General features: G+C 44.8%; 1 protein-coding gene across 3 annotated transcripts; it reads left to right on the top strand.

The window, feature by feature from the left end:
• The first annotated feature begins 1,486 nt into the window (after positions 1 to 1,486).
• nr4a3 (nuclear receptor subfamily 4, group A, member 3) lies at positions 1,487 to 23,565 on the top strand. 3 transcript variants are annotated; one of them, XM_018686200.2, is made up of 9 exons: positions 1,488 to 1,964; positions 5,036 to 5,206; positions 5,878 to 5,959; positions 9,164 to 10,002; positions 14,825 to 14,954; positions 15,786 to 15,949; positions 16,083 to 16,282; positions 19,591 to 19,769; positions 21,586 to 23,565. In XM_018686200.2, the coding sequence occupies exons 3-9, from the start codon at positions 5,896 to 5,898 to the stop codon at positions 21,846 to 21,848; spliced, it is 1,839 nt and encodes a 612-aa protein (XP_018541716.1). In that variant the 5' UTR covers positions 1,488 to 1,964; positions 5,036 to 5,206; positions 5,878 to 5,895; the 3' UTR covers positions 21,849 to 23,565. The 3 variants fall into 3 exon arrangements, with proteins under 3 accessions (XP_018541714.1, XP_018541716.1, XP_018541713.1); XM_018686197.2 differs by lacking the exons at positions 1,488 to 1,964; positions 5,878 to 5,959 and adding an exon at positions 3,698 to 4,306; XM_018686198.2 differs by lacking the exons at positions 5,036 to 5,206; positions 5,878 to 5,959 and having other exon boundaries at positions 1,487 to 1,964.
• Positions 23,566 to 25,330: the final 1,765 nt, after the last annotated feature.

The following is a 25,330-nucleotide window of genomic DNA, read 5'->3' as shown; positions in this document are numbered from 1 at the left end:
AATTGCCTTTATACCAGGACACAATATGGCTGGACACTGACATCAGATTGTGGGAGTTTATTTAAATTCATTGATTTGTATTGGGGAAAGGGTGAAGTAATTTAATTTAATTTTACTTTAACAGAATAACATTTTAGGACTTGATAATGGACTAAATTGCACATCATGGTGATGATTTTTAACAGCTTGGGTTAGGGAAAGGTCATAAAAGTAGCCTTGAAGATATGATTCAGATATCCAATCATCTGATTTATATTAATGATGCTGCTCAATGGTCTGTGTCATGACAAGATAACAAGACAGAGTCTTATTATGGCCTAAAGGTACAGAGTTTATACTGACCATCTTCACTCATTTTCGTGTGCCCCAGGAAGCCTGAGGTAAACTACAAGCAACAGTCTATAAATATGAGTAACAATTACAATCTTATTTTTGTCATCTGAACAAACACACAGAGCATAACAGGGAGACAGCAACTTGCTTTAAGGCATTTCAGTAGGTCATAGGTCAGAGAGGAGTCAGCCTTTGCACTCTACCTTTCCTAGATAGATAGATAGATAGATATCATTTTGTGCATCGAGTCACATAAACAGAACATTTTCTTACACACAGTGTAAAAATCAAATGTACACATATTCACACATATACATATTCAAAAATTTTCCATAAAGACCATTAGTATCTGCAGCTATCCAAAATTATACTAAAACTAATTTTTGTTTGATTTTTTTGATTTGATTAATATTTTTATTGATCCAAGGACATGAAAGCAGCATTTTAAAAGCTGTATATATCAGAGCTAATTTGAACTACTTTATATACCGTTGGGTAGTTTGTTTATAAATGAATCTTATTTTATGCAAAGAAAAAAAAATCTAGGTTACTGTAGAATCTGAATCTGCACCTATAGCTCTTACATTGAAGTGGTGGAGTGAGAAGTGAAATATTTGTCTCTAAAATGTAGAACATAGTCATATAAAATGTAAATGTTCAAGTAAAGTACCTTAAAATTGTGTTATATAGCAGGCCTATAAGAGTAGATGTACGTAGCCTGATTTCCACCACTGATGCTATGACATTTATTATAGAAAAAGTTGATGATGACTAACATGTTATTTGGCCTTTTGTTTATTTGATTTGATACGGTTTTTTTTCATTCATTTTTCAAGCAAATTCATATTTAGTTGTTGTTTTAAGCTTTAAAATGTTCTCTCCATTGTAATGCTAAGACTCAAATTTGGACTGAATAGCCTGCTGCACATGGCTCTGGGCTAGCTGCCATAACCAGTAATGGTGCAAGTCCGCCCGCCGGATCCCCCTCAGCTTCCTCCTCTGCAACCATCAAACCAACGGCCTCTCTCTCTCTCTCTCTCTCTCTCCCCCTCCCTCTCTCTCTCGCTCTCTCTTCCTCTCTCTGGCACGGCGAGCAGGGCTTATGTGTCTGGTACTGTACGGAGGGAGAGAGAGAAAGAGAGAGAGAGGGAGAGGGAGCACTACTTTGAGTGACGTCACCTCTCCCATGGCGTCACATTGACGTAGCGCATACCAATAGCTCTATGTGGAGGCAGAGCCCACATAAATGCACTATTTGACTTTCTCCCTTCAGACGGAGCACATAAACAAACCCGCGTTACAACTCCACACTTAGCAAAGCACCCATCAGCACTGACACACTCAGCTCACGGGAACGGACGCAGACACACTCCTCACACTCGGGAGGTTTTATTTTTTTATTTTTTTAAATTTTCTATTTCATTTTTTTCTACTTTGTGTACTTCAGAAAAAGTAAGAGGAAGAACTTTTTTGCCGCCGATGCATCCTGTGACTCTCCAGTACTACTAAGAGTTTTTTATATATTTTTTTCTCCTCATTACTTCAACTCTTGGTGATTATTCTGGATGGAAATAGGATACTTCATGCGAGGTTATTACCACATGTAAAGACGGAACCGCTACAGCAAACCAGTAAGTAAATTCTGAATGAATGAATCACTGATATTCTGCCGTATAGCGCACTTGTTAGATTGCCAGACTCACACAGAGCCAAACATTAACGCACAAATGTATGCACGGTTTAGCTTATACTACCTTAACATTGTGTCACGTTCAATTTATACTTTGATATCGTCATGTGTGTCTCGTGTCTGTGTCTGGTCTGTCCAACTTTGTGCTGTAACCTGTTGATATGTCAAGCTCCAGTCCGCGTGCAGCTTCTCGTATTATGAGCTCTCTCTGTGTGTGCGTGTGTGTGTGTGTGTGTGGTGTGTATGTGTGTTGTCACTAAGAGCAAATGAAGCTGAAATCGAATTTAATTTGCGCTGGGAAGGTATCATATCCTTTCTGGTTGTCATGGAAATGAGATGCCTCTCACTCACACAATGAATAGTGGAGTCAGACGCACTAATGGTCTGAGTGGAGAATAGACTAACCTACATTCAGGCAGGAGCTGAGAGAGAGAGGAGAGTTAAAGCTCTTTGATTTCATGCCATGTGGGCTTTTTTGTGTGGATTTTCTGGAGAGGTTGTGCTGTTAATGAGTGATTTATCAGTATGACACAGTGCTGAGTTTGAGTGTGTTTGTGGGATGGTGGGTGTGTTTGTGTTTATATGCCATGTTCATTGAGAGGTGAAGTCTGAAGGGGGGTGGGGTGGGGGTTACATAAAAGGTGATAGTTCTTTTTCAGACAGCTTTAATTCAAATATGTGACTGGTGGCCAGTTGCAGATGTTAGCAGTCACACTGTCTCACCCTCCCATTGAAAACACCCTCAGCCATTCACCAGAAAGTCACATAAAATTTTCTTAAGTCCTCTGTTAAGTATTTCCTCGAAACATCTCGAAGACACCACAGGCACTGTATGCTATAGCAGCTGCCGAGCCTTAAGGCTGCCAGTGTGGTTTATAATTAAACATAAAGAACACCACTGCCGAGTTAAGATGCCTCAGTAACTTGCTGATTTCACATTTCTTTCTTTCACACACTCAGGTTTACGCATGCACGCAGGCACTTCTGACAGTTCTCCCTCTCAGGGCTGATTTACAGTACTCACATATTTCTCTGCTCTCTCCTTTATGTCCTCTCTTTTCTCTGTCTCTGTTTGCTGGAAGCCTCGCGCTGTCCGGCGTTATTGGTGCGAGGGGCTACCGGGGGCTACCGGCGCTCCGGGGCGCGTGCTTTGCAGCTCTTATGTCGTTCTCTTGGTTACCGGTGCGCGCAGGGCCAGAGCCCCACCGGCCGACTCGGCCTGAGAAGAAAGGGAGGAGGGGGTTGGGAGGGAGGGAGACCCGTTTGTTCATTTAGAAAAAAAAAACAAACAGACTGAATGTCTCACTTTGCAGAAAAATATGTTTCTTTTTGTAACCACTGAATATGGCACCTTTTTTAACCTACCTTAAAGGCTATGACAACAACGCATTTACGCACAATTACAGTCTTAACTTCATAAGTTCATGCTACAATGAGGCTATTTTGGCTTGCATGAAAGAATATCTTATTTCTGCTGCTGCCATAACCAGCTAGTTTTTTTAGGTGTCAATGTTTTTTTCTGCACCAAAATGGCCCCACACAGAATTGAATAATGGTTTAACTGTTCCAAATCAGCCCTAATCAAATAAATGTGATGCAGCCTGACTTGTTTGTTTACTCTGGTTTGTCTTTTTTCTTTATTTTAACATATTTGAAGGCTCTCTGAGGCATTGAATTTGTATAAAAGCCATGCCCTGACCAAAGAACCATCAAAAGAGTTCAGTGTTTCCTCTCAGGATGGCTCCGTGAGTCCACAGTTTGGAGAAAAGTGGCTCCTCTATTAAACACAAAGTGGATGAGTTTGATCTGTTGACACGAAGATAAGAGATGACAGCGGGCTGCAGGTGCCTGTACTCCCTGAGAGGCGTCTATGAGGGCTGCGGTTTGTCAGCAGACAGTATTGAGATACATACGGGGAGATTGAGTGGTCTCCCGTCTTGACCATATCCCAGTAGATCTGGCAAAGAGAGGTAGAGAGAGAGAGAGAGAGAGTGTGTGTGTGTTTATGATAGAGTGTGTGACAGAAAGGGGGCGCTCTGGGCCTTGAAATCCAGCGGCCACGGTGCGCCCTGCCGCAGTGAGAGGGAGTCGGAGGCGCACGGCGCACAGGAGACAAGCTGGTTTGGTTTCGGGTCCGACTCTCCAAAAAAACAAATTTCCACATTTCTCTCTCCCTCTGGATGAACCCTGAGCAGGCGAATACGGTGGTAATCAGAGGCAAGAAAAGCGATGGACTGGACGCGCTGACACAGACTGCTTTTATAAAAGTTATCACTTTCGTAGGTCTGTATTTGTAGTTGTGCACAGTTTTTTTCAGCCTTATTGAATTTGTCTTTTGCAGCATGAAATGAAAAATTATAATAATAACGGAGCGCTGCTTAGTGTTAAAATGAAACCTGTCGCCCACGTAAGTGCAAGTCTTGAAATGAGCAGAAAGTCTTCAGTTGTGGTTCTTAATATTCTCTTTGTAGCGTGGATTCAGAGTCACAGTTAATGTTAAAAATTGTTCTATGTTTGATTTAAATGCGTAAATCTTCGTCTTACTTTGTCTTCCTATGGGTTTGCATAGATAAAAGTGATGATTTATACCGTTTCGGTATAATGGCATCTGGCTCTGACGTGCGCAAAGTAGCCTCTGAACCCTTTCATCTTTCTGCTTCTTTTCATCCGATTTACTGACCTAATCTGTCAGATTAGATTTGTCGGAAATACTTGTCTCTCTTTACTGTAAAATGAAAGTGTTGCTTATTCTCTTTAAATCGTGGCAATATTTCTCTGGGCCCAAATGTTTTGGGATCATTAAGAGACTCCGACCTCACCTAGAATTTGCTAAATAAAGTTTTGGGAAACAGTGTAAAAATATGTTTCCTTGTCATGAAAATACTAAAACGTCAGTTGATACTTGTGCCTCCGAGTTGTGATGATCGCTGAGTGGAGATGACGGCACCCACCTTTTTTTCATTCAGCCACGGCGCCACATCACTGGCTGTAACCCAGACATCTCTCCTCCAGACACAGGTTCGGAAGAGCGCGCCCAGCGGAGCTCGGAGCCCCGGCGATCGGACACTTCTTCTGCGACGCCCGCCGAGTCCTCCCCGCTCCAGGAGCCCTGTCCCGGCCGCAGCCACGCCACCCCTCAATCCCGGACACCCAGCACCATTCAGCGCGAAGCTCTTTCACCAGGTACAGACCGGGACCCGAGCCCTTCTCTCTTTTTTTCCCAGTTTCATCTCTTCTTTTACTTTCTATTTCTTTCTTTCTTTCTTTACTTGATCTCTTTTTTTCAGCTGATGCTTTTGTAGTAAGAGCGACTGTAGTGGCGCAGGTCTCTTTTTTGTCTTTGTGTGCACTCATTGTGGTGTGATAGGTGTTTGGTTATGATTAAATGCAGGAAAAAATGCATAACAGTTCCAAAAACTCTATTGTCAACTAAGTTGTTACATCAGACTTAAACTTACATTATAGTCTATATTTTTGCTCATTTCTTCTGTCTACTCTTATTTAAATTCAATAACAAAAGCTAAAGTTTTAAGAACATGCTGGTGACCTTTTCTCTGTGTGTGTGTCAGACTGAGTTGACATTTCAATCATTAGACAAACTGGCAGAAATAAGAGACTTCTGAAACCAGGCACACCTAAATATAGATATTCAGATATTTACAGATATTTAACACAGTCACTGGTGGCTCAATTGTGTCTCTGCTTTGTGTGTGCTCATGTATAAAAATCACTTTACTCATTGTGTGAGAAGCCACTGAATTCAAACAATTTATTTCACAATTCTCTGACCAAAAGAAAAGAAAAATCCTGTGTTTTTGTATTCATGTCTGCAACTTGATGTTTTTATTTATTAGATCTATGGCATTCTGACAATGAACAAGCGCGCTCAGTTATTGGAACAGCTGCAGTTTGTCCAGTTGAAATGCACACCTCGAGGTTAGAGACTGTTTCCCTTCGCCTCACTATGCTGCACCACCTGTGTCTGACTCTGCTTGGGTTGTCTGTCCTCTTGCTTGCACACACACACACGCACGCATTGCATACACACACCTGCTTGCATGCAAGTGTAATACAGGCAATCTGATGGTGGTGTTGGAGTTTTCCTTCAGATTTGCTTCAGTGACATAAAAAATGAAAGTTTAAAAAAAGTAAAAATAAAAATAGCTCCACTGATGCAACCCTATTTGTATTGGTGAGTGTGTGAGAGAGGGTGCACACTTATGAGTGTGTGTGTGTGTGTGTGTGTGTGTGTGTGTGTTACTGAGTGAAGGCGAGGCACACCACCAAATGTAAAGCTCAGAGGAGGATGAAACATTTGCAGACATAAGTGGTTTTACAGGTTCTGCTGAGGGATAAGGGTGCATGTTATTATCAGAATGAGCTCATACAGGTCCATGTTGACATCTTGAACATCATTAGTGATGAAAATAGTGTGTGTGTGTGTGTGTGTGTGTGTGTGTGTGTGTGTGTGTGTGTGTGTGTGTGTGTGCGCGCGCACACACGCATGTGTGTGTCTGTGCTTACAAGTGTGTATGAAAAAAAAACAACTCATCAAAGGCTTCTTTCCTCACCTGACACACAGAGAGACAAACATCGTAATCCACTCACACTGGAGTACCTGTCAGCTGTGAAATGCACAGTATTTGTCTTTGCCTCGCTCGGTCATCTCAGACAAAACTCAACTTGTATTTAAAAATACATGTGTGCATGCTGATAAAATACTGCACAGGACAGGTGCAAAAAGTCTTGAACACCCCTCGTCTCCACACACATATAGGCTACACACACACCAACACTGATCTGAGGCTTGACCTACTGACATAACATAGACAGAGCCACAAAGTTCACCACTGTAAACCCCCCTCTCTCTCACGGTTCTATATTTTTTTCCTTCTCTATCTCTCTCGTGTCACTCGCTCTTCTTCCTCTGATGCCTAATCAGTTGCAAAAGTATTTAGGTATAGCCCAGAAAGGCCCCATGACGCCCATAATGCTGCATGTGTGTTTTTCCACGTGGGTTGAAGAGCTGGTCACTTGCAGAAGATGAAAAAAAAAAAAAAAACTTCATGACGTCAAACAAACGTAGGCCCGCAGCTTGACTCATATCCTCAATTTAAAAAAAAACCATTGCAGTGTAATATCCCCATTGAGATATAATCAGTACTTGCTTTGTCTTATATACTAAATAGTGAATTTTTAGAAAATAATTTATACTTAAACTTTAACATTGCCCCAAGAAGATGATGGTTTTAGACTGAGATTCTTTTTAAATTAATTGTAGGATTATTGTATTTTTTTCCCCACTAGGTCCAATCTGAGATGTCAGCCCTCTTAGTTCTTGGTTACAACAAATACACCTACTCATAGACCAACAGAAATATGAAATAAATAAAATGAATAAATATATAAAGTTATGTAGATGAGCGTTCCTTTTTTTTTCTTTTACTTAATTAAGGCTTTGAGTCATCCTTTTGTTTTCTGAGCCCCCACAGCCAAAGCGCACACTGGCCCTCAGGTATCGATGATTTAATTGAGTTACAGCGGCTAAAATGAATGTGTCACTCTGCTTTCACTATGAGTGACATTCATGTCGTTCATTAGGCATGCATGACCGCAAACTAAATCTTGTGGGCTATTTTTGAAAATGTATTTTTATTAGCTTGTTAGTGGGAGTTATTTAAGTAAAAAGAAAAAGAGGTTTTATGAAGTTTGAGGATTTTTATTTTTGCGGAAAAAGGACTGGAGCTATGACAATAAAAGTAAAAGTCTTTACTTTCCTGGCCGAGCCTTAGTGAGTCCGTTTGGATGGAGGTATTTTGTGAGCGCTTTAACAACGGCAACGCCGATATGTCCCGTATTTGACTAGACAAACATGACGCGCGTCGAACAGGGGCGATTACGGCAGAGCGCGCGCATGCTGGGCGTCAATGGGAGCAGCGCTGTGTTGACAGTTCCCCTGCTCAGGAGCGACGAGCAAACACCACAAAACCCTGACTGCGCTGACACTCATGACTGATTAGCTTCGCACACACTCATCAGACACGCAGGCGCATGCACGCCCAGGGGCACGCACGCAAACGCAGGTGGAGTGTATTACGTAAGAGGTTTGATAAGGCAAGACCATATAGTCCACACACACACACACACACACACACACACAGATGATGAGGTGGTGGCCTGCTGCTGTGACTGTGCCAGAATTAAATCAAGAGGAAAACTCAAGACATACCGACTGGCGTCTGTTGCAGTTAGAGGAAATATCTGTGTCTCTGTGTGTGTGTCTGAATTTATCTGTGTGTGTGCTTCTGTGTGTGTGTATGGGTTGTGTAGCAAGCATCCAGCACCACCATGGGGTTCCATTATTATTTAATGTTATCTCATCTGCTTTGCCATCTGACTAACCACAGTACACCCACAAACACACACATACACTCACTCTCTCTCTCTCACACACACACACACACACACAGACATTTGGATTGGATCTTCACTTTGACCACTTTGCCTCAGAACTGTGCGCTGATGAGCTGCAGCTTCTCTAACTGAACTAACTGCGAGAGAATCAGCAGCGTTTGAGGTTGTGCGTGTGTGTGTGTTTGTGTGCTCCAAATATTTCTGCTATACTTATTCAGTGAAGTGCAAGAAGTGTTAAAGCAGGAAATTGAGTAAACGGCAGTAAATGGAAAGATTTGTTCAAAGCTTTTTTTTTTTATTGAATGGTGTATTCAGAAAACTTTTACAACAAAATCTCTGACACCTCAAGAGCTGAAAAAAACTGCCTGTTCCAATAGAGCTGTGCAGAATTTTTTTTGTCATTCACTGTTAAATTGTTGAGCCTGTTTAGCACTACCTTTGTGTGCATGTGTTACCAGTAGAGCCTTTGTCCTGTAGATTTATTGTAGGGTTGTTTCTCTACTGTGCGTCTGTGGGCAGTCTCCTTCTTGAAGTCCTGCTTCTCTGTTTAAATCAGTGTCTAACTAATATGTCATTAAAGTTTCTTCTCTGACTAATGATTGTTGCCGTACAGCTGTACACTACTAACCCCATAAAATGCTTTTTTGAATGAAAGGTTTTTGGAATACATGTGGTCTGATGTGCCACGCAGCTCTAACCTACGTGTGTGCTCTGTCTCCCTGGCAGACATGCCCTGTGTGCAGGCTCAGTACGGGCCCGCCCCTCCAGGCTCAGCCTACTCTGGCCAGTCCTTCAGTTACCAGGGCGACAGCTACAGCTCTGACCTCATGACCCCCGACTACACCAAGCTGGACCTGGGCGGGGGCGAGATCTCTGCCGCCGCCGCCACCACCTCCCTCCCCAGCTTCAATGTCTTTGTGGAGGGGAGCTACGAGCCCAAGTCCTCCTGCCTCTACCAGATGCCCGCACACAGGCCCACCATCAAAAAGGAGGAGGAGAGCTACCCGACTGCTCCGGCGCTGGAGGCCATGTCCTCCTCCACCATGTACTTTAAACAGTCCCCGCCCTCCACTCCCACCACCCCGTCCCTGCCCCCCCAGCCTGGCACCTCCTTCCTGTGGGATGAGCACCCCCTGGCTCCTCCATCGCACCCCCACTCTCTGGGCTCCAGTCTGGAGACAGGCCCCCTCAAGTCACCCCGTTTCCCACACTTCTACCAGCACTCGCCGCCCCACAGTGGCGGCAGCGTCAGCGGCTACGAGAGTCTTGGAGGGGGACTGGTTCGAACCTCCTCGTCCTCCTCCTCCTCTTCGTCCTCAGTCTCCCATCCTCACGGTCCCCCCCTGGAGCAGCCCATGTACCAGCTGCACCGCGGGGCCGGGGGCAGCAGCCTCGCTTTCCGCTCCCTGGCTCTTGGGCCCTGTGGCCCCCTACTAGGAGACAGCCTGCCCTCGCCTCCTCCACGTGGCCCCCAAGGAGAGGGCACCTGTGCAGTGTGTGGGGACAACGCTGCCTGCCAGCACTACGGCGTACGCACCTGTGAGGGCTGCAAAGGCTTCTTCAAGGTAAAACCCCCTAAAATCTCTCATATGGTCCACATCTACCCCATCTTCTTTTGTGTCCCTTTAAAGTCTTTTAAACTGTCCACCCCTCTTGTTTCAGACCTCTGTGCTTTCAGCCCCACTAACAGACACACAAACAGATGCTCACACTCCCATTCTTAACTGACATCTCACCTTAAAATATCACCTAAGATCTATGAACTAGCTATAAACTGACTGACGTGTCTCAATTGAAACAATTTTCTTGCATTCGCCACGCTCCCACTCTACACCCTACTCCGCGCTCTCTAAATCATCTTTAAAGTCATTACGAAAGCGCAGCACACCCACAGGGGTCGACTCTCCCAGCAACCAAGTGGGCAAAGTGTGCATGGTCTGTGTGTGTGTGTGTGTGTGTGTGTGTGCGTGGTTGCTTGTGTTACATGAGGAACCAGGATGATAAAAACACACATTCTCTCTCAGACAACCAGAGAAAATTGCCCTCCACGCTTGACGCTCAGCCACTCAGAAATAAAGTGCGGCCAGAGTGCCGTGGAAAAAGGAATCCTCCTCGAAATTAAAGTTTCCCCTCAGCGTCTTTGTAGTGAATCAATGGCCACAAAATTCGACCACAATTCACTGACACAATACTTGGGACGTTATGAGTCAGTCTGAAATTCAGTCCGTCAAAAATGATTCAATCTAACACTTGTCATCTAGGTGTCTCACATGTTACCGCACACGTGCGCACACAGAGTTTAACACCATCAAGAGACAGTTTTTAGTCAGACAGATTTTTCATTTTCCATGTGCAAGCCGTACAACACAAAAGACACAACAACAAACTTATCTGACACGTGAAAGTGACACAACACTTCATTCAAATGACAGTAAACTCAAACTCAGTTACTCTGAAGTAATTTCTTTGCACTGTTTTTTTGAATTATAATGTTTTCCGGCACACTTGTTAAGCATTCTATTGGTTGCACGAGACAAGAGAGCGAAATTAAGAGACAGCGAGAAGGAGGGCGCAAACGCAGAGGTAATTGAATAATGCCTCTGGTAGGTGGAAATGAATTATCCTTCTTTTCAATTAGTTTCACAATTTGTTTTTATTTAGTAATTAATGAAAGCAGCGTCTGGTGGCAGCAGGCCGCGGGCTGTCTGCTCGCCGCAGTGCTAGGCAGCCGCACAGCCTGTCAAGCCTTGCTATGTTTCCTTCACACACACATGCAGATGCAACCAACCGTGCACACACACTCACACACACAACATATGCATGCAACCACACATTCATTTATATAGGAAAAGATTCTTACTGTATCATGTGCATGTTTTTCACCCTGAATACAGGATGTAACAAAAAAAAAAAACATGTCTTTCATACACATGCTTCCTTCCATATTCACATCATCAGGCACATTACCTCCATTATCCTGATGGCTTTATTGTCCCCTAAAAATATTTTCCTGATTATATTTAATTAATCCTGAATAGTTATTACACATTAAACCATAGCAGTGGGTTGCTGTAAATTATTGTTATTTCATTAGTGCAATTTGAAGCACATTTTCACTGTGAATTAATTTTAGCTCTTAAACAAGTAGTTCGTTTTTCCGGTTTATTATTTTGGCTGAATAATGTGTTTCCATTCACCATTTCCCATTAATTTAGTGAATCTTTTCAGAATTAAAATGTTTTCAAATTAAAAACTAGATGTCAGCTGTTAGTATAACACAAACATTGTGTTAGTGACAAAAAAAAGAACATTAAAAAGTGACCTATTTTTATGCCTTCACTGTCCTAACCAGTGAGTTACTTTAGCTGCGCTTTTATCAGTCAAAATACACGGTCACCTCAGTTCATGATTTATATTTTCCATTGCTCGCACAGCATGCAAGTCATAAAAAGGTGGGGAGGTGGCAGTGTAGTGGTGAAAGAAGACTGAAAAAACAAGCTGGATGGGAACATGAACATAACTTCACACCATTTAAACACACAATATGATAGGTAAAAGTTGATATTTTTATTAATTCAGGGGAAAAAATAGACATATGTAAGTGTATGTGCATGCCTTACCAGTTATTCCATTAAGAAAACATTAAAATCAACTCACAGATACCTACACATATATTTTTTTACTCCAAACCAGCCCTGCAGTCTCCTTACAGAGAGGGAGTCTGATTGCCTCCGATTAAGAAGTAGAAGATAGGAGGGGATAGAAGAGACAGCGGGAAGAGGAGGAAGGGGGGGGGGGGGGCAAAGTCCCTTAAGGCTTTTAATTTAAGCCAAAGCTATTAGCACATGTTACATGTCAAGAATCTGCCTCTGCATGCCTCCGTCCAGCCCCCACAACACCCACAGCATGTGAGCCTCTGGAAGCGTGTGTTCATTTTGTGAATGTGCTTTTAGTGCGTATAACTCATTCCTCGATTCTGACTCGTTTTTTGTTGTTGTTTTTTTTTCTCCTTTCACTTGAATCAAGTCTTTGCCCACACAGACACCACCCGCCACCCAGAAATCTCAGTTTCTGATTGATCGCAAGCAAGTTTTTTATTTGTCATAGTTTTGTCCCTGTAATGAAATTCAGCAGATAACATGAGGACAGAATACAGGACAGATGAGATGGATTAGACAAGAACAAAGTATACTTCTCTCTCTCACACACACACACACACACACACACACACACACATTAAATAGTTGGCCATGTATACAGAGCACAAGAGGGATCTACAGATTTGATAATCATATTGAGATAATTTGATTTACATTTGTGTGCCTGTGCATTTGTGTGTCTTTATGTTCACGTGAATATATATGGAGGCAGCCCATTGATGAGTATCAGAGCCCAGTGAGTTACACAGTATTAGCTCTGATATGTAGTGTCTGTGCTGAGACGCCAGTCATGCTCCACACTGCTTATTAGAAAGCAAAGTCACAAGAGCCCCAACCCCCCAAACACACACACACACACACAGCAATAGAGAGACAGGAGACAGACTGGCATTCACTCATGAGAGCTTAATTTATCAGAACCTTAATTGATCATTTCAAACTCAGGCTTTTCTTGGAACCAGCTATCTCATAAATTAGGCCCTGAGGTCACTGAGGAGAAGAACATCCTCCTCAAATAACCACCAGGGTCAACTCAGCCTTCACCTGAACACCCCCCCCACACACACACACACACACACTCACTCCAGTACCCTGCAGGAGTGACACCAACTCTTACTGCAAAAAAATGGGTGTTGAAGAGAGAAGAATCACAGTTATCCTTAAAATCCAATCCTCAGAGTATCACTCCACACAGACGTTGGCAGAGCTCAAGTGTGTTAATTCGTTTTTTTTTTCCTACTGGAAACATGTAGGCTACAAGAGAGACAGTGTTAAACTTTGTGTTGGCCTTGCTGCACAGTTGTAAAGGTGTAAATAGATGCTGGCATGCTGAGTCCTCGTGCGTCACGCAGCCTCTCAATGTACAGATCAGACTCCCACTAAACGGATGCTGTTTTCCCTCAACCACATTAATGACCATAACTAACTTATCCCCGTTCGCACGGGTCACTGACCATTGAAGAGATGAGAGGGAGACGTTCACGGTGATCTGCGATGCCATGGCAACCACTCTCATCCGGCGCAGGCGCCCATTACGCGCCAGTTCCGCACTCGCGCCGGAGCACATGAAATAATTGGTGTGTTATTGGTCTCCTGGGGGCACGGGCATGTGTGGCGCGAGGGGTTCCTAATTGGATTTATTTATTTTGATGTGTTTTAGAGGCGTTAAAGAAGAAGAGAAGCCGCGACACTTTCCGTGTCTTCCGTTTGTTTAATATACAGTCTGTTCTGGTGCTGTCTCGTCTGAGTCACAGCTCGACAGCGTATGAAATGTAAACACTTTGCAAACGACAGTGACTGTAGTGTAATTGTAATTTTCTTTTGCAAATGTAATTGTTTTGAGCATCAGGGTTGCACCCCAGACAAAGGCTCGCCCAAGAGTTTTAATCCTTGTGGCTAAGACGCCTGTAAAGATTGGCGATAATTACCTAACAGCTGACTTTAAATAAACATTTCCTGCATTCTCACACTGCACTGTAAAAATGAAGAAGCTGTAGCCAGTGTCTGACTGTGAAAACACTTTTAATTCTCCTCAGGGAAGTTTTCATTGAGTCATTAGTGCACTTATTCCACCTTGAGAACACTTGACTTTGTCTTTACACACAACTTTATCCAGCTCAGCCCATTGGCGCGCGCGCGCGAGCACGAGAGCGTACAGGCATCCACTACCATCTCTGTTATTATTGTCTATTCATCCACGCGGGACGGCCCCCACGTGGCCCGTTTCTGATTTCATTTTAATAAGGTCAGTAATAATCGCGCGAGCCAGCCGAGGAGAAAACAGCTCCCGCGGGGCCCATTGAGAGAGGCGCGATGCGCGAGGCCCCGGAGGTGCCACGAGCTGACCCGCGAGCTTCACAAACAATCTGATCACGCAGCTCTTGCGGCTGCCCACCCCACACCCCCTCACCTACCCCCACCCTTGTCTCGCGGGACCCGCCTCGGCACGCCACGCGCTCGGTCCCCATTGTCAGCCCCGGCGCTAATAAAATTGTCCCTCCTGCAGGCGAGTCTTGTTGGAAAATTAATTTTATCTAATTATACTGATGTCACCGTCGCCTTTCAGCGCGTAATTAAAATCTGACCTGCGAGCTTCTGCTTTCATTCTTTGATGGGGAGTGGGGGGGTGGAGGGAAAAAAACTGAAATTGAATTAAACAAATCAAATATTAGGTGGTTGATTGTGTTTGGAGGCTGATTATCGGTATGCCTGTTTTCTCTCTCTCCAGCGCACCGTGCAGAAAAACGCCAAGTATGTGTGTCTGGCCAGTAAGAACTGTCCTGTGGACAAGAGGAGACGCAACCGTTGCCAGTACTGCCGCTTTCAGAAGTGTCTGAGTGTGGGCATGGTGAAGGAGGGTAAGAGACCACACACACACACACACACACACACACACCCACCTGATAACCCACTGAATGCGCTTAAAACAGGTCAGGAGGTGCACATACCAGGATGGTGCGGCACAAATCTGACTTTCCAGCCCATGAGGATGAAGTTTGTCTCTGCAATCACTGTTTAATAGGCCAGTAATGACCCGGCCTGTGGCAGCATCACACACACACCCACACACACACACACACACACATCCACACAGCAGTAACTCCCCAGTGGAGGAAGAAAAGCCCCCCATTCCCCTCTTAAACCTCTGCATCTGGGATGATTTTAAAGCCTTGAAAGAGACACAAAGGTGCTCAGAGACTCTCACACATTTCCATCTTTTCATTTGTGTCATCAGGTCTGATACAGCAGTTAACACACTGCACAGAGATGTTTTGGTGATGTGTAAAGTCAGCATGGCTCTCATTCTGCCCTCATTTCTCTGAGGTTTCTCACCTGTCTTACACATGTCATGTAATACCCCCCACCCACATACACACTCACTCTCACATACACGCAAACAAACCCCCCCCACACACACACACACCCCACACACACTCATTGCTCTTTCCCATTAGCCCGTAGAACAGCTTCACTGCCATCTGCTGGCTAGTAGCCTCCTGTGTAGGGATTGTGGGAATGTTGGAGAGCTCCTTCCTTTCAGTCATATTTCCACCGCTGTAAAATACTGATATCAAGCCTATCAGAAGGAGAATAGAAGTTCTTTGTGCATGCATGTGGAAATAATTCCATCTTCAGCTGAACAACCTCTTCATTATTGCCTCTTGTTGTCTGTCTCTCCTGGCTCACAGTGGTACGTACTGATAGCTTGAAGGGGCGCCGAGGCCGTCTGCCTTCCAAACCAAAGAGCCCCCTGCAGACGGAAGCGTCCCCCCCTTCTCCACCCCTCAGCCTGCTCTCCGCTCTGCTCAGGGCTTATTCCCACTCTACACCCCGTGACCTCGACTACAGCCAGGTAACCCCCCCCCCTCCCACCTCTCAACAACACCTGACTCTGTTTCAGTTACAAAAATGGTCATGTTCACTGAGAAACGTCGCTTGTTTAGGGCTTTTGTCGGTAATCTCTCCTCTTTTCCTGCGTCCCACAGTTCAGTGCTGCCGATCCTCCCTCCTCCTCCTCAGATGCCGAGCACATCCAGCTCTTCTACAGGCTGCTCACCATCTCGATGGAGACCACGCGGTGCTGGGCCGACAGGCTGCCCGGCTTCTCCGAGCTTCAGCGTGACGATCAGAACCTGCTCATAGACTCTGCCTTTCTGGAGCTGTTCGTCCTGCGACTGGCTCACAGGTAAAATGAAGATCAAGCCTGTTTCATACCGGAGCGAGAAGCGTGATGATATGATGGATGGAGAGCTTAAACACTTTTAATTTCACTCTCTTAACTTGTATGCAAGTCTCCGCCCATACACACACCTCTAATAGGTCTTTGGATTATTTCTCCCACGCACCTACAACTTTATCAGCAACTTAACTTCATTTGGCATCTCATGTTGTGTTAGGAACAACAGGCAGTTGATATCCTTTACCATTACAGCAGAGTGTGTAACTGTGCTGGCAAAGCTTTGTGCTGCTGTGTTGGTGTATCTCCAGAGTAGGAGGAGTGGAGCTGAGTAATCGCCATATGAACCAAATTATGAATGGAGTCTGTAGCTATGACAGCAGATACACCCACAGAGTTCCGCTCCGCTCGTCTGATATCTGACGCACAGAGAGCTCTGTGTGTGTTCTGCGGGCTAAAACTGTGCTAATGTTGTGAACTGTGAATTGACAGGATCAATTCCATCTAAAAGGTAGTCAGCTGAGAAACTGAAGAGGGCTGTTATGGAAGGAAATGCATATTCAATTCAGCTGACTGAAATAAAAAAAAAAAAAAAAGGGAATCAACTTCATTTACCTCATGCGTCCAGTGATGTGTGTGTGTGTGTGTGTGAGAGAGAGAGAGAGAGAGCATGTGTGTGTCTCAATCGTGGATACCTGTGGTGCCATTGTGACTGCCCCGGCCCGTCCTTGCTTCAGAATCGCCCCGGGTTACCAGTCTGCTCTCCTAAGGCATGTGGCTGGTTAAATTTATGGGGAGGAGGAGGGGGGGAAGGGGGGTCGGGCTACGAGCTCATCCTTTTGTCTGCGCTGTCGTCTAAGGCAGAAACCAACACAGTCAGACACACAGGCGCACTTACTCACACACAGACACACACTGATGATGTAGAATCCCAACTTTCTCTCCTCCTCCCAGTGTAGGTCCAGGTGCAGGGTGGGTAGAGGATGGGTGGTGGCATCACAGTCCCAGCAGGAGGGGGGATCAGGCTGGGACTCTGACTCACGCTAACTGGTGGACTCATAGGGACCTCTATCAAACGCACACATGCACACACACTGCTCATCTTCCCATCAGCCAAACTCCCACGGCACAGAGGAAAACACACACAAACACAGCACTGTCTTACTTTCTCCCATGTTCCGTGAGAGCAAAGGATGTGGTCCACACTCCCATCTCACTGTTGACGCAGCCCTGCGTTGACCCCGTGTTCAACTCGGATGCCTTGCAGACCCCCGCGCAAGCGTATGTCTGTCTGCTTGTGAGTGTGTGTGTGTCTGTGTGTGCTCAGTGTGTGTAGAGTAAATTTGCTCCGCTCTTCTGGACCGGCATTGCTGTAAGCACCCCGTTACCAAACAGTTTCTGTGGTTATTGGTTGATTACCGTGGTGACAGTGTAGTCAGGGGTGAGTGGAATGTGTGGCTGACATCCAGCTGTGTGTGTGTGTGTGTGTGTGTGTGTGTGTGTGTGTGCATGTGCATGTGCGTGCGCATGTGTGTGTGTATCTGCCTGGCTGCTTGTTTGCCAGCCTGTCTGTATAGTTTTGCTCATGTGCTACCATCAGACATGGGTCAAATTATTTTGAAATAATTCTCAGCATTGTTTTTAACCTGTTTTTTAACCTGCGTAGCGTACTGTGTTTTACTTGCGCACAACAACATCAGAACAATGCAGACGTTGTCAGCCAAGACTCACCGACATAGTGAATGGCTTCTCTTTTTTTTTTATTCTTAAATATTTTACTATTTTACAAAGTAAATTCCACCTATTTGTTCACAGTAGAAGATGAATTATTTTGCAGCATCAATCTGTCAATTCATCACTCAAATGCACAATGTTGCTTATAACATTTCAAATGTACTGTCTGTAATGTACTTTTTAACAACTTAGTGCTAAATCTTTAGAGAAATTTGTTGTAGTATGCAAAACACTAAGGGGGTTTGTGATTAAAAATAATGATACAGCCATTAAACATTGCTCAGTATGAGTGCACTTAAGCAGTTCCAAAATACAGTGAACCTTTGAGACTGTCCTGCAGTTTGCAAATGAGGGAAGATGTAAGGGGTCATAAAGAAATAATTAATAGTGTAAGATGTTACACCGAATACAAGAAAGCTGACAACAAGTCAAGAATGCAGGTTTGCGACTGAGGGTTGCTGACTTGAACCTTAGCCTAGAAGAGTAAAAGTGAAGAAGAAATTCATCTTTCAGTGTTTCTCAGTAACAGGTGATGGGTCTCGTCCTGCCATATGCATTCTCTCCTGCTTGAACCTTGCCTTTCATTTGTTTCCCCTCCCTCTGCTTTTATTTTTTTCCCTCTGTCTTTAGCTCACGATTTATCATTTGGGTCCTAATAGCTAGCTCTAATGGACATATATGACTGACAGAGCCGATGATGTGCAAGCATCTGTGTGCATGTGTTCCTCTGAGAGTGGGTGGAGTGCCTCTCTTAAACTGTAGTAAGGATAATTGGACACAAATGGTATTTCATCTTCTCCTCATAACTGCTAAACCAATGTTTGTGCAGGGTGTAATTTGAGGCTTCCCTCCGCCCCCCCCCCCTCGCTCTTCCCCTTTATTCTCAAAATCAGCTGTTTTCCAAGCACCCGCTTTCGCCTCTCTGCCTTTGTCCTGCATATTCAATCTGTCTTAGCTTCGTGCAGCTCTTTGTTGTTTTCTTGAGATCTACCAACTAAACAGCGTACCAGCTCTCTGAAGAAAGTCATGCTTTTCCTTTAGGCACTAATAAAGACCAGTCATAGCCCTCCCTTCTTCACTGCTCTCTCTCTCTCTCCCTCTCTGCTTGATGGTAAAGGAGTGGGATGTTGTGTGTCGTGAGTAACTGATGGTTAAATACATCTGAGAAGCCTTTTCATTTCCTCATTAAGGCTTTGTGTTTCCACTGTGCACCACAGCCTGGGCACATTAAAGCCATAACAGTTTACCTATCTGCAAATACACACACAGAGCAACCCTCTGCCCTAACCCTTCACCCCTCCCTGCCAAAAGGAAATGCAGGAATGTTTTAAAATGCTATAATTTGGAAAACACAACCTTAATCAGCTGCATTCCTGTGTTTGATGTGTGTCCCGTTTGTGTGTGAGTGCGCATACTGCCAGGTTTTCTCATTGTTTTTTATTGTAATTGTTTCCTTGCCCCAGTATCTCAAGCCATATTTACAATACATGAGGGAAAATACAACGTTTCATTGGAAGAGAGATCTAACCAGAGTCTTCATCTCCCCTTCTCTCTCTCTCTCTCTCTCTCTCTCTGTTTCTCAGGTCGATGCTGTCAGAGGATAAACTAGTGTTCTGTAACGGCTTGGTGCTGCACAGGTTCCAGTGCCTTCGTGGTTTCGGAGAGTGGCTGGACTCCATCCGGGATTTCTCCACCCACCTCCAGAGCCTAAACCTGGACACCTCTGCCTTTGCCTGCCTGGCCGCCCTCGTACTGCTCACAGGTAAAAACACAAGCCAAAATGAAATGGATAAAAAAATAGCAGCTTGTTTTCAAAGCCCTTAAAAATATATTACTATTAGGCACACGGCTATCCCTCTCAGCTACACGCACACAAACTCTGTGAATCATACGAGCTGTTTTTACGTAAACATACGGATACAAATCCACACACTTCCTTTCCTTTGTCGAGAGCTGTTGCTGTGGGTGATTCAATGTGACAGTGATCAGGTGGATACATCCACTAACGTCACACATACGCTCAGAAACACACATGTGCATGCGTGTCCTCACACATCCCTGCCTCAAACAAGAACTCGATACCCAGAAGCACCTGCTGCACCTGCCTCACACCTGGCCCTCTAATCAGTGTGCATGTGTGAAAAATGGAGGGGAGAGTTACAGCCTTCCCCCGCGAACACACACACACATCTGAAGCGCAACAGAGGAGACAAGAGTTTAGCTGTCAGTAAAGTACATTAGAAATGCATTAGAAATACTCAATTACCAATGTAGCCCAAGGTGACAGATGACACCCGTGCAATTAAGTTTTCACGTTTCGTTTTTTACACCTCCACGTAAGAATCTGTACATAAAACGTAAAATACCCCTCCCCCCTCCTCCCCACGCTCAGCTTCCTTACCTCACCCTGCCCCTGCCCTCACCACCACCCTCCCCCTCTTCCTCCTCCACCTCCCCTTCCTCTGTCTAAGCCCTCCAACCCCATCGTCACTCTCTGGGGGAGCACTTAACTCTGTGCCTGATCGACCAGCCCACCGTGGAGCACAGCTCTGGAATGGCGTTTGCGCTGTTCTCAGTGGCGCTCTGCCACCTCGGCAAAGCTCACAGCGCGCTACCACGACAGAGCCGCCAGAGCCACCAGGCGATCGACCGCTTCGGAGTGGCCTGTGCAGAAAAGGCGGTCATCGATCCCCCTCCCCAGGAGCTCGCGCACATAGAGAAAGAGGGGATAGGGAGAGCGAAGAGAGAGGGAGGCGAGAGTGTGTGAGAGGTCTGAAAGCCACGGTGAAAGGAGGGCTGGAGTGACTCTGCAGCCCGCAAACACAGAGCAGACAAAAGAGTCACATAAACAAACAATAAATAAGCTTCAGATAATGGATACCTCAAAGTGAGACTGGTCTTAGCGACAGCCTCCCTGCAGCACGGACCAGCTTGTGTGTGTGTGTGTGTGTGTGTGTGTGTGTGTGTGTGTGTGTGTGTGTGTGTGTGTGTGTGTGTGTGTGTGTGTGTGTGTGTGGGGCTGGACACCCTGTTCTCTGCAGAATGAGTTAGTGTCACATTAAGCTTGGTACGGGTGCCACTGGAGTTGCTATGGGCAGCAGTGTGTGAGTGTGTGTGTGTGTGTGTGTGTGTGTGTGTCTCTAATTTCATTTGGCTGCTCACAGGGCCAAATAATCAGCTAATTGTTGAGCACTTTTGTTTCTGCCAGTGTCTTAAATTGAAGCGACTATTTGTGTGTCTGTGTGAGTGTGTGTGTGTGTGCAGCTGTTTATATATATATATATATATATATATGTATAGTGTGTGTGTGTTTGTACATAAACAGTGTGCAGGGGGCTTATTAGGTTAGACTGTGTATTGATCTGTAGTGAGTGAGACAGGTTAAGGCCTGTTAAGAACATGAGCCATACAGGCTAATGAGGTGGAATTCAATATAAAAGAAGATGTAGCTAATGCTCTTTCAGCTGAATGAGCTCTGATCTATGTGTGTGTGTGTGCGTGTGTGTGTTTCTTTTTTCCACTGACTTAATTTTTGCCGTGAATTATTCCTTTAACATTTCTGTCTTGTCTTTCCACAGAGCAAGTTCCGGGTCTGAAGGACTCAAAACGGGTCGAGGACCTACAGAATAAAGTGATTTGCTGTCTCCGAGACCACCTGGGCTGCGGCCCGTCTTCCTCCTCGTCCAAGGCCGCCCCCCCTCTGAGTCGCATCCTGGGCTTGAGGGCGGAGCTCCGTTCCCAGAGAACCCAGGGCCTTCAACGAATCTTCTATCTGAAGCTGGAGGACCTGGTGCCGCCCCCGCCGTTGATCGACAGGTTCCTGGACACTTTGCCCTACTGACGGCTCGTGGGCTGACCACGCCAAGAAAGACCTGAGTCACGTCCTGTTCAGGCCCTCTCCAACCCCCTCACCGCCACCTTCCCCCCTTCCGCCCCCCCCCCCCGAGGAGCACGTGCACACATCCAGAAGAGAGAGACTCGCTCCCCTCTGGTTGATAGAGAGCAGAGAGAGCCAATCAAATGCTTTTCACTCAATGGGACGACCAATCAAGAACGCCTTTTCACTCAAACGGACAACCAACGAAACGCTTTTCACCAGTGTAAACGACAATTACTCAAACGCTTTATCACTTTTTGTTTGATCCTCCCATTTTTCTCACATGGGGGAGGATGATGAGGCTGAGATGGACGACGCAAAAATAACTTTTTACTGTCCTCTCTCCGTCTGGGTGGCAGCTCATCCAGCAAAAAAAAAAAAAAGAAAAGAAAGAACAGTTTTGAGTACTGTTTATCTGTGTTTGTTGGCCTGGCTCATCCAGACTGAGGACTTCTTATTAGCAAAGAGGGAGGGGGAGGTGTCATTGTGATCGAATGTTATCAAAGCTGAAGATGTCCCAGAGAAAGGCAAGTCGCTGTGTATTCTACTTCCTTCTGCTGAGAGGAGGAAGAGGGCGTTTCTTACCAAAATGTACTGAAATGTCAGAGGTCAGACAGTGTGAGCGTAGACGCGAAGAAACATCACAAAGCAGGACACAGATATTTCATAAACACATGGAAGTGGCTGTTGAGTTGGGCTCTTGATTCCAAGTGCAATTTCTTAAGTGCTATCTCACCACAAAAGGAAGAGACGGAGAAGGAACAGTTTAATTTCAAACTCTAAATTATTTTAATACAAAGACTCGTCCTGTACTGTCAGTAGCTAAAAGAAAAAGAGACAGTCTCCGTCTGGTTTTAGACAGCAGCGGAGATACTGTGCACTAACGATTGATGACTGAGTCACCCAGACTTGAACTTGCTCTAGTATGTTTTTTTGTTTTTTTTTATCAACTCATTTTGAAATCATAGGTCGAGTAGGAGTATGGAGGAGTGAACATGGACAGAAATTGGCTTTTGAAGCACTTACACCCTGAGAAGGGCTAGAGGCACAGACACACACCCTACCTGCTCGCCCTGGAGGACAGCAGCGGGGGGCGGGGGGAAGCGGAGGGTGCTCGACAGATAGCTGTACGTCCAGGGGTGAAACATTCCGCAGTCATGCTCTTTTTTCTATTTGTTTCTATTGTGGAGGCCGTGCAAGAGCGTGGAGGACATGGTTGTATACTGTCTTTGTGTGTATGCTTAGAGAAGCCAGGATCATATGCATGGTGTGTTATAAGCTGTTGAGAGCTGCCATAGCCTGTCAAAACAGCTCGACCTGTGTTTGTGTCTCAGACTGCGGCTCTATGGGGATCTCCCCTGGGCCTCCACCACCCACTCACACTCACGGCAGCAGTTTGAAATATGAAAAAAAGCAAATTATATAGATATAAATATAAATATAAATATATATATATATATATATATAAAAACTAATATTTTGAAGTGTTTTTAGCTTTTTCAAATATTGTGGTACGAGTTGTGCATTGTTTTTTGAAGAAGAGAAACAAAAAAGAAAAAAAGTTGCTGTTTTTTCAATGTCCCTCTTTGGTTTGAGTTTCCTGTTCGTTTTTCTTTCTCTTTGGTTCACTGGATTTTATGTTCAGCACTTTGAAATCATAAACTAGTTCTGATTAATCTGTCTCGACTGTGTCCTGTGTTTTGATTCTTTAAAATTACTTTACTCTTTCACACAAAATTTTTAAAAAAGAAACATTAGAGTTTTTAAAGACTTTTCAAAGTAAACAAAGGATCAAATCTGAGCTGATTTTATACAAAATGTGTGTGTGTGTGTGTGTGTTAGTCTGGTCAGACACAAAAGCCTCTTGGCAGGTAAAAGGCCTCGTCTCTCTCCCGAGGGACCCTTGGGCTCTCGCAGAGAGTAGAGGGGGATTAGGAGAGTGAGGAAGGGGGGGGGAGGAAGAGGGAGGAGAGGAGAGATTCATGTTAGCATGAGGTCCAGATCAGCCTCCAGCCTCGTTAAACACCATCGATCGCCATGGTGACATTTCACAGCACATGCCGTCTATACTGTCACTGCCATCACTCACTCGCCCTCCTGCGCAACAGCGTGAGCACTAACACACACACACACACACTCTCTCTCTCTCTCCAGGACGGACAGGTGATTGATAGTAACTGTGGTAGAGAAATTGTGAACGGGCTGTGTGTGTGTGTGTGTGTGAGAGAAAGAGAGGTGAACCAGAGTTAAGTTCAGAGTGAGTACATCAGTGTGGAGTGCACCACCCTGGACATGCTCCATATAAAATCAATGATGTGACACAGCACGACATAAAATCTTCTATCCTGGCATTTGTCCCTTTCTAATAAAACTGAAATTTAAGCAACCAGGAACACAAATGGCTTTTAGTGGTAAACAATGACCAGAAAGTGCATTTGAACATTTGAGGGTATGTTCCTCTGGATGTGAGTCTGTGTGTGTGTGCATGTGTGTATTAATGTGACAGACATGGATCTGCCAAACACCTCATGCTCCTGTCTGGGATTGTGATGTCTGTGTTTGATCAGCATGCAGGAAAAGACCATTCACACCATTTTTATAGTGGTGTGAGAGAGAGAGTGTGTGTGTGTGCGTGTGTGAGTGTGTGTGTGTGTGTGTGTGTGTGTGTGTGCAAATGATTATACATTAATCCTCCTTCTACGACAGCAACATTTCTGAGTGACAGGTAAAATAACATGACCACAAAGCAGAGAGCTGTGCTTGAAGAGTTGAACACACACACTAAATGTGCACCACACACAAACACACACACTCACACTCACACACACAGACACATACACACAGTGAGCTGTCAGTCTCCCAGCCAATCGATCAGTGCTGACAGATAGCAGATACACCCAGAGTCTTAATTAGAGGTCCCATTAGAACATATACACACACACACACACACATATACATATGCACTCATGCATTTAAAGCAGCTTCAGATATATAAAATGTCCCTTCTAAATACACCTCCAAATATATTCTTTAGAGAAAATAACTTTGCTCCATTTGCAGTGTTGATACATAGTTGTCACTGAATTCCATTTAACTGCTTCAGTTTCAAGGTCCTGGTTACTGGGACACTTGCACAGAACAAAGCCACTGTTAGTGTTATTAGTAAAACCTGCTTTTCTTACTATGATGAGCCAAAATGCCCTCTGAGCTGTCAGGATGTGCTGATCACACCTGCTTTAAAAAAAAAAAGCAGTAAGATGCAGGAGGTAAGAAGTGAACGGCGCTCCCTGCTGACTTCCTCTCCTGCTGACAAACTTCCTGGATTAGACTGAAACGAAAGACACCTGAGTCCTCCTGAGTCTAACTCTCTCTCTCTATCTCTCTGTCTCTCTCTCTCTCACACACACACACACGTTTTCTCACACAAACACAGAGGCGGACACATG

The sequence above is a fragment of the Lates calcarifer genome, linkage group LG15 (assembly GCF_001640805.2).
Source record: "Lates calcarifer isolate ASB-BC8 linkage group LG15, TLL_Latcal_v3, whole genome shotgun sequence".
Classification (NCBI taxonomy): Eukaryota; Metazoa; Chordata; class Actinopteri; family Centropomidae; genus Lates; species Lates calcarifer.
The sequence above is the reverse complement of the archived record's forward strand: the minus strand, read 5'-3'. Positions and strand labels throughout refer to the sequence as shown.

Coding starts and splice junctions, on each gene's coding strand:
- nr4a3 (XM_018686197.2), top strand. CDS start 4,204: ATGAACCCTGAGCAGGCGAATACGGTGGTAATCAGAGGCAAGAAAAGC. Junction 10,003..14,824: donor GCTGCAAAGGCTTCTTCAAG/GTAAAACCCCCT, acceptor CTCTCTCTCCAG/CGCACCGTGCAGAAAAACGC. Junction 16,283..19,590: donor GTCCTGCGACTGGCTCACAG/GTAAAATGAAGA, acceptor TCTGTTTCTCAG/GTCGATGCTGTCAGAGGATA.